General features: G+C 43.9%; 1 protein-coding gene across 1 annotated transcript in view; it reads left to right on the top strand.

Annotated features, from left to right (window-relative positions):
- AGBL1 (ATP/GTP binding protein like 1) overlaps window positions 1–640 on the top strand; it is a 345,924-nt gene extending 345,284 nt beyond the window's left edge. The window contains exon 20 of the mRNA XM_019503815.1: window positions 467–640. Within this exon, the coding sequence (XP_019359360.1) occupies window positions 467–640 (174 nt within the window). The remainder of the gene's footprint in view (window positions 1–466) is intronic.
- The last annotated feature ends 9,362 nt before the right edge of the window (window positions 641–10,002 follow it).

Raw genomic sequence — 10,002 nt, forward strand, 5'->3', positions numbered from 1 at the left:
GGGGGCCTGCTGCTGCCATAGAGGGAAGCACCAAGCCCCCCTCACAGCCCAGGGACCGCTTAGCCCGCTGGCAGCTCGCCTTCCCCCCCTGCTGCCAGAGAGGCCAGGTAGTTTGGGTGTGTGCACGACATGGGGGTTTAAAGGGCCGTAAATTGAAACAGTGTTTTTAAAAACCCACTGCTTCAATTTAGGGCCCCCATTTTGTCTACACACCCTTAGTTTCCCCAAGTGTAAAATAGAGACTATTTTTCAGATAGCTATGAGGTCGTGTTTGTAAATCACTCTAATGAGGAACAGGTCCAACTGCAGTAAGAGCAAAGTCTGCATATTAAGCGTTGGGGTCGGGTCTGTTTCTTTTCATTGCCCTGCCTTTGAACTTTTCTACCTGGAGGGCCCCCGCAGAGAGTTGTATCAGCCTTATTGCTGATGCCAGTCTTGACTCTCACTTTTTGCTTTTCACCGGCAGGGCCTGCAGATTGGAACTCGAGAGCTGGAGGAGATGGGCGCCAAGTTCTGCCTAGGACTCCTCATTCTGCAACTCAAATCCTGGCCCTGCAGCAAGAAGCTAATGGCTCAGGCTGCAGCCCTGCTGGATCTGGAGGAGGAGATCAGAGACTTCCAGACACGAAGGTCAGAGTAATATTACTTAGAAGGTCCCAGGTGAGATATAGGTTTGCATGGTTCGGTGATCACAGCACCAGCCCAACTACAGGCTGAGAGTCAGTGTTTGGGGTGGGACTGTATTGTGACTTTTTGGAGAAGCGGACACAACTAACTCCTTCAGAAACCCACTGTGGCAGGCACTGATGTCTTGAACTGCAGTGTAGATCAGTAGGCTCTTCTGGGACTTCATACTCCCCTTCTCATGTGGTCCAGTACCAGAGAATGGGAACTCCCTTGAAAGATGTTCTGTCTCTTTTTAGAGGTCACATGCATCCTCTCCCAACCACTGAGGATATGGGTGGGGAGACTTAGGAAGACTCACTGAGGTACCTTCCAGGATACCACTGTGCCTCAGAGCTGCAGAGAAGGGACTGAGGACTTCAAACTCGTATGAAAGTTTGTCAGAAAATTTTAGGTATTTTGTCCCACAAGAGGCAAGGCACCTACAACTCTCATTGGTGGTGTTCTGTTCCTGATAGGATCGGATCTTGTAAGCCCTGAGTGAGAAGACTTGGGTCTCCTTGGCCCATTTATTGAAACCTTCATCTCACTTATTAGCTTGGAGAGTCATTTTCTTTTCTTAAAGTGCCAAATTCTGCTCTGATTTTGATGGTTATGGCTCCACTGCACTCAGTGGGGTTGACAAAAATGGAGTTGCACCAGCGAAGAGAATTTGACCTGAGTCTGTCAAAGCAGAGAGCACATAAAATCAGGTGTCTTAGGTGATGGGAATGTCGCTCTGCAACAGTGCTGTTCTCACTTGCATATGTATGCTTCAAACTAACGTCCTCCCAAGACTAATGGAAAAAGAAAACTGGTGACCAGAGGTGAGTCGAAGCTCCCCCTACAGGCCTTTCATTATGTGATCCTCTCAGTGTTATTAAAACAAAAGGCAACATGTTCGGTAGTAGAAATGCCCCAGAAATTTATAGTAGGTTTCCAGTCCTCCCCCTTCAGAGATACTTAGCAGCCATAAACACCACCTGTTCTCCATGTCGGGGACCATATTTACAACTTTGTTCATTGTTTTTAATGCTTGTGGAGGGAGAAAGGAAAAAGAAACCTAAGGAATAGAGACATTCCTTTGGATTAGTCATGCCTACTTCTTCATGTGAACGTAGAAATGAAGCAATGACCATGTACCCTAAACAGCAACCGTGCCGCAGGCAGCCATCCAAGAAGCAGTTAGTGTGTCATAAGACAGAAGCGCTCAAGCTTGGCTGGATGGATGGCTTCCAGGCATTAATCAAGCTCTGACTTTGGATCTAGAGCAGCATAAGCCTTTGTGTTAAAATATGTTCTCATATGGGAGGAACCCTCTCCTCCCCCACAAATGCCTTGTGACCTGGGAGCACAAGGTAAAGCCACTGGATCGGGTAGAGCTTGCTTAGGTAGTCATCCTGGCTGCAACCTAAACAGGATATACTGAAGACTAGACAATTCCTGTTTGGATTTTGTTTAGTTATTTTCATTTCAGTTTTTCCTCACTTCAGGCCTCTTTAATTGTGGACAAGATCAAAAGTGGTTGTACCAATTTAATAATAAGAAAGCTAGTTGCACATAGCTATTTCCTAATGAATTGATACCAAGATGGTTTGAGAATGTCAAGAGATCTCGGAGGATTCCCATACTGTTGAAATGTTGTAGGGTAAGGATGTGATCAATTAGGTGCTTATCCCAGCAGAAGCACTAATCCCTTTAACATCTGTGCATTCAATACCTCGCCACAACCCAATGTTGTAGTGTTGCAAAGGTGTAAGGGAGTTTGACTTCTTTGAGCATTCCCAGGAAAACCCGTGCGTTGGCTGGGCAGAACGGCTGGCTTGGAGGAATTCTGTTAGTCAAGGCAAAGGTTTGTTAGCTAGAAACATGTTTGCAACCCAGGTATGGCACTGAAATCTGAATTCCACTCACTGATATACCTTTAAGCTTGTCATAGGCAAATAGGGGGAAGGTACATAAAAACATGAAATGTAATGACATATACTGTCCTTTATAAATAATTAAATGGAAATGAATGTGCAGTGTATTGATTCTACTACAAAAAAGCAATATTCCACTCCACAGTATATTTGACTGTAGTCCAGAGAACTACAGGAACCCAGTCATCAGAACGTAGTGTGCAGAGGAGACATTGTTCACAGGCAGAAAAACAGAAATTCCTGGCCTGGTCGACACTATATATAGCATCTGATGAAATGAGCTTCAGCCCACAAAAGCTTGTACATGTGCTGTAGCTAACCGTGGCTCTCTGGTCTTTACTAGCCAACTTTGTGGGAATGATTCCCCACCAGACCACCTCCATTAGTTGTTATGACAGGGGAAACTATAATGTAGAGAGCTGTAATGTAGACCTTTTCATTCAGTCTTCTTCAGCACAGTTAGACAATACAGTGCTAAGAACACAAGAGCTGTGTCTTAACCAGTTTCTACTGTCACTACCACTTCTTGGGGATGCACTAGAAAAACATTTCAGCTATGAAGTTTCCTAGATAGATATTTCTATGGGCTTGAGAAAAAAAATGGATTGGTGGTTTATTCTGGATGATGCTGTCTTCTGATGGTTACAACAAAGGATATATTTTACTCTCTGCAACTGAGAGCATACAGAGGTAGGACTGAAAATGCCCAAAGTATTTTTTCCCTTTGTTTTAGGTCCCTGCAGATCAGTTCCTTATACAAGTCATTCACAGCCCATGAAGTTTCTTTGGACATTTTGTTTTATTTACACACTTTGCACCAGTCCTTGAATGACGGCTATCACAGAAAGCACTTAGCTAAGTCCCTCACCCCAAAATATCTAGTCCCAAGAACTGACTTCAGTTAAAGAGATTATGAAATAGAACAAACACAGCGGTTTGTGACAGCTTCCTCAAACTGAAATTATATCACCAATCTGACAATAAATTAGCACTTCTCCAAAGATAGCTTGTACTTTGTGAGCAAAAAAGGGAACCTTTGTAATAACATTACTTGGTGATTCTTCCCATAATAGTATTCACCTATTGCACTGGAAAGAAACAGAGGCTGGTGAAAATTGAACGTTTCTTTTTTTGGGTACTTGAAGCTTTTTGCTAAAAAGAAGGTGAAATTATGCCATGAACAAAATTGTCCCCCTTCTCCCTCCAGTTTCTTCCATCTTTATTTTTATCTTTTAGAGATGAGGGATTTCATTCCAGCCAGAGCAGTCTTTGCTTTCCATTAAAATGAGCTGAATGCACCCAAAGATTTTTGTAAACTATCAAAAACAGAATCTATGAAAATTTTACATCCTTTCATAAAGTGATAGTCAGAAATGCATCTCAGAAGAGAAGTCATCATCTAACAGCCTGAGTGCACAGTCCCCCGTCACACAGTGATGGGTACTTATACACAGCCATAATGTGTGCACCTGCTGGGTACACTCATATACCTGTACACCTGTGACTGATAGGGCTGATCATTCTTTAGTCCATCTGGAATATCTTTGTCACAGGATGCATTAAACTAGATTAACACTTAGAGTTAAAGATCAGTGGTTTTCTTTCTATATGCCCTGCTTTTCTGAAGGTCTGCCTGGAATGGTTAACCACTCCCGAAGTTTCATGTTTCAGCATTTTCATGGGTTAAGTCTGCTTATTTTGTTCACAAGGGAATGGGCTTGCTACTGACATTGTACCACCACTCAGCTCACACTTGCCAGCAATTTCTGAAGTACCAGAGAGCCTCTTTATGTCTTATGCTGTAGTCTGAATCCCTTTATTCCTTTTGGGCTTCATTGTGGTCACCCTTACACCAATTTTTTACCATAGTCACTGTTTGGAAGCCTTTGAATTTGGCATAGCTCCTCCTGATTTATTAAAGGCCAATGAAGATCAGCTTTGACCTCCCATTGGTACCAGAGAAGTTAAGTTACAATTGGATTTGGGTTTGTTTTTCTCCCCATAGCCCCTTGAGTTGGTACATAAATTAAACTGTCTGTCTGGCCAGTTTAATTTAATCTGTCTGTTTGATCTGCATTCCAAAGTGCCCATCACCAGTGCGTACCCAATGACAGGTCAAAGAAGGAAACAAGATGTTAACCAGCCCTGGAGACAGCTGGCTCCCAGACTTAATTAACTAAGTGGCTCATCACAAACTCCTGCAGATTGCAGTTTGTGGAGACAGAGTGTCTAATCCCCCTGGTCTGCTCCCTCCATTGCTTTTGCCTTGAAATCCTTGCAGCTTGTCTCTGGCGCATGCTTCCTCAGTGTCTGGGGTGTTTGGCATTGACTCGATATGTCATCCTCTCCCTCTGACAGCAAACATTTCCACCTGTCAGAGCTGGTATCTAGACATGTGTTTTAATCCTTCCTTTCTCCAAACTGTCTCCGCTCTGCGGATGCTGCTGCCTTTCTTTCTTTTTCCTCTGCCCAAGCAGGAGACCCTGAGGAGCACTGGACACTGCTTGCTTCTTTGGTATAGACTGTCTCTGTGCACTTGACATAGTTTGTTGAAAGCAGAGGTCATTCAGTTGGAAGGAGGCAACAACAGTCAAGGAAGTGAGGTTTCTGAAGGAAGCGTCCCACCTGAATGGGAAATTTGTCAGGCCAGATCCGGCCAGTGACCCACCGCATTCAGCTTAGCTTACTGCCTCTGTTGTAGCTGATGAGTGGTGGGCCTAATCAATAGTTTGATTTGGTACCTGAGCAAGAACTTCTTCCTGATCCTGGTCTATGATCATCTTCTGATTGCGAGCGTGGCATGGTGAAAGGAGCAACTCAGTGCAGTGGCAGAGTAAATAGGAGGAAGTACCATTTACTGGCAGGATTAATACAGAGAACTGGATAGCAGCAGTAAATATAAGGTTCAAAATGCCTGACTCCCCCATCAGCTGTGCAACTCATTTGGAGAGCTGGCCTGTTGGAGATGCTGAAGGGTCTTCTGATGCAAGGTAGCTTCCTCCGTGTCAGCTGTCCTTCCTACGTCCCCTGAGGAGGTGTTTCAGGGGCCTGCAAGGGCAAAAGGAGAGCCAGCATGTGGGACTTCATCAGCTCTCTGTCCCTGACTGCCCCTAGAAACAGAGCATAGGAGTGTCCTCTTTCCTTCACTGTGCCCCAACACCGTCTCTTCTGCTGTGCTGACTGTAAACTACAAACAGCTAAGGTCTGAGCCTAAGGCATAAACGCATCTAATTACCAGACAGGTATGTACCTTTTTAAGCCTGCCTTTGAAATCAGCAGTCATGTCCCAGCATTCCCTCTGGACCTCCACTACCATTGTGCGATCTCTGGCCCACCTACAGACACTTGACCATACTGGGTAATAGTATTTACTCTGTGTACACTTTAATCCTGAGTTACTTCAGGCTTTGCATAACCCTTTTTTATTCAAAGCTCCCACTGACTTTCTACTGAGCATTACGTCTGATTAAGGACTAAGGAAAAAAACTGAATCAGGGTCTTAAGATCTTGCCTTGCATAAGTACTTCCCATGCTGACAGGTTACTGGAGCCAACCTTGTGGACTCCAAGCATCATAAACCCTGCCATCCTTATGACATGAAATGAGGATGGGAGAGACTGGAGTTGAATATGTTTCCAAAAAGAATAACTTCCCAATTCCACCTAAATTCCTTCAGTCCTCAACTGATGTGTGCGGTCAATGCCCTCAGCACTAGGGTGGATGCTGAGTCACCCTGAAATAATTCCTTGACTCTGTATCTGTTGGTTAACTCACTTCAGGCATTATCCAGTTTACCATCAGCATTTTGTTATATATGGTCAACAACCTAAGATGCCTGTTCTAGGACATTTCATGTTCACCCATGTTTAATAGTCTAAGGATACACATGGCTTACCTGGGGGCTTTCCCGTGCTTGGCACTTCCTCTTACCAGGGTGCACAGTGCATATTTATGTACATAGGCAAGCAAGGTTCTTTGGGTAGATCTTTTATTAAACTAAAAAGTTGGAAAAAAAGTTTTTTGCAAGCATTCGGGCACAAACACCCTTCATCAGTTATAGGGAGACTCTGCTGGTGTTACCTGTTCTCCAAGGTAAAAAAGAAGCAAATTTACAACAAGCTCATCTGTGAAAATGCAGATAAGTGGAAGTTTGGGAGACAATGAGTAGAAATAGGAGGGGGTGGGGAAAGGGAGGAAAATGTGTGAAGAAATGCAAGTTACCTGGGGTGCCAAATAGCAAGTTGTAATGTGTCATGAATCCAATGTCTTTATTAAGTCCATGATTTTTTGTATCCAGTAGGTTTGCGAAGTTTGTAGGTTTGTCTGTGAAAGGTATTTTGTAAATTCCCTTTGAGAGTTCAAATTCAGGGATCGGGGAGGGAGTGATTATCTTGTGAGAAGTGGACACCCACAAGTAATTGGATATTTTTGTCTTTGATGGATTTTCAGTGTGCATTCATTCGGGTATGCAGTTGTTGTTTGGTTTCTCCTACATATTTTCCATCTGGGCATTTAGTGCACTGGATGAGATATATTACATTGCTGGAGGTGCAGGCGTAAGATCCAGGAGTAGCGATGGTTCTGTTGTGGGGTGTAGCTATAGAGGGGGTGGTGGAGATGTGTTGGCAGGTTTTACATTTTTTGTCCTGGCATGGTCTGGATCTATTTGGTGTGGTTTGCACATAGCACGCAGGATATGATTGACTTGTAGAAAATGTTCTGGATGCTGATAGCTTACCCCAGTTCAAAAAAAATATTGGACACATTTTGGAGGAAAGATCCATCAACAGGCATGGTAAATTGGGGTGCAGCCTTGAAATCAGAACTTTCTGAACCTCTGAGCGCTGGAAGCTGCAGTGAAAGATGAGCAGGGGGTGGAAGATCAACCTGTTCAGCCTCCCCTTAGCATCCATGCACTGCCACTGTGTGAGACAGGCTGCTGGGCCTGATAGAGCTATGCTCTGGCTCAGTAAATAGCATTTCTTCTGTTCTTCTGTGCACTTATCTACACGTAATGCCCCTTCTGCTGTGGGTATTCAGTAGGCACTTGCTGAATATCATTTTGCCCATTCCAGGATCCGGGATGTCCATTTGGGGGTTTGGTGCCCAAGGAAACAAAATGTCCTCCTGAGTGTTTTGCTCAGCACATTGTCTTCCCCGAGGGCAGAAGTTGGTCTCATAAGCTCATTTTTGCATTGGCCCTTAAAGAACCTTTAATCTCATGTTTTCACACTCCCCCAGAGCCCTGCAGTGATCTCAGACCTTCAGGAGCTCTCTGCTGGGAAGATGGAGTGCCGACATGTACTTTGGACATCATGTTTTTTGACAATAGGTTTCATGCTTCATTTGCTGTAAAAGCGATTAGGTTTTAGTCAGCGCTGTCCGAGTAACTTCACATTTGTCATGACCAGGAAGGGGATGGGAACTGTGACTGTTTGCTTATTTGAAGTGGTTCAGAAAGGGGGGAAGGGAAAAAGGAAAAACCTTGCTACAGTTTTCCTTTTCTACCTGCTGCGTGAACTAATCATGCTTTTCTAAGTTCCCTTCTCTATCCCCTCCTTTTCCTCCCTCAAGCTCATGGTTAAATGTGTTTTGTATTTGCTGGAGCAATTCTAAGCCATTTGTTCATGAGACGCCTCATATATGTTGAGAAAGGGTTTTGCAAAGTCAATGAGCATGTTCTCCTTAGTCAGCAATTATCTACCTCTGTGTTCCTTTGTCATCTCTCTCTTCTCTTCAGCAGAGATTTTCTCTCCCAGATCAAATGGCAAATACTCCTCATATTGCTATTAATGGAAAACAAAAAGTTTAATGACTGTTCCGGTCATTGGTCCAGTTGTAGTCTTCTCAGCTCTCATATATTAAGGCAGGCATATCAGTTTTAACCTGCTGTTGTGGTTCAGTAGTGGAATCCATACCTGCCATGTGGGGGACCTGGATTTGATTCCTGGATGTGCACACAGCTACAGCCCTTTGAGGCACCAAATGTCTGGACTCAGTCTGGCCTTTGGATCCTGACTCAATTGTCTAAGGGGGGATGGAAGGTCTGTGCAGCCTCCACTCCTCCATGCTTCTGCCTGGGCATATGCCTGAAGGTTGTGGTGACCTTTCATGCATATGCCATGATCCAAAAGAATCGACAGATGCCTACGTACTGATCTTAGATGAGACGTATCTCAAGGGAGCATCATCCTCAAGGGAAACATAGGGTACTGCTGCAAGGATTCAATTTTGCGTTAGCATTAGGTTACAGGGTACCAAGTTGCTGGATTTCCTGTCTTTGGAGTGGGGCAAAACTAAACCCTAGCTAGGCTTGTGCAAAGAGCTATTGTTCAGTTTAGCTGAAACAACCTTAGAGCACACCTGTATGACTTGTTTTGGTTCAGGTTAAATGGACTGTTTTGATTCCATTTGGGTCATATTTAATTAAAGCAAAGTCATGGAAAGGAAGGCTGCGGCCTCTTAGGCACCATTTACAAAATGGTGGTTATGGGGTGAGAAGGCATGTCTGAATGACTCAGTGGCCTGGTGATGAGGACTCTTAGCTGGAGGAACCTGGAGTCCATTCCCTGAACCAGCAAATAATGCTTTTTATGTATAGTACAACAGCACTGGCAGAAGGCAAGAATTCTTGAGGGTGATCTTTTATTGGACCAACTGTATGGTTGGTATAGACACAGGCAAGCTTTCTGGTATCAAAGTACCCCTCCTCAGGCTGCTGAGACAGAAGCAGACACAGCTGAGTTAAATATCAGATGGAAGAAAAGATTGTTAAGTAGAGTCATTATTACCCATCAAGTGCAGGGGCCAGTGAGTATCAGGAAGATTATAATGGATCATGAACTCTGGGTGTGTAAAGAAGTTGGTTGGACCCAATCATCTCATGAGGTCCCTTCCAGCCCTAATGTCTATGAAATCTATGAAGTGCTTTATAGCAATGACTTAACAGAAGTGCACAGCTTTACAGTACTTTACAAATGAGTACCCCATTGTTACATGAGGTATTAAATTTGAAGCGCTATATTTTACAGCACTTTAATAACCTACAGAGCTTTAAATAACTTCTGTATCCTGCTCAAATTTCTGACCAGTGGAGAAGCTCCAGGAGGCTGTGAAGCACTCTTTGCCTCCTAGCTGGGAAAGAGCAGGGAGGCTCAGAGCCCCACCTCTCTCCCACCACCAAACACTGCACTTCTGTTATGTTTAAGAGCACTGTAACTTTATAGTGCTCTAAAAAAATGCATGGAGCACTTCTACACAGACCCTCACTGTCTATGTTAAGTCCCTGGTGCTTAGTGTCCAATAGGTTGATGACTTTCTGGGAATATTTGCTTTGAACATTCAAGCTGTAGGGTTAGACAGAGTGAATTTTCAGTAAAAAAAAAAAAAAAAAAAAAATTTCCCTACCTGTTTTCTA

The sequence above is a fragment of the Gavialis gangeticus genome, unplaced genomic scaffold, assembly GCF_001723915.1.
Source record: "Gavialis gangeticus isolate Ggan-Ray unplaced genomic scaffold, GavGan_comp1, whole genome shotgun sequence".
NCBI lineage: Eukaryota > Metazoa > Chordata > Crocodylia > Gavialidae > Gavialis > Gavialis gangeticus.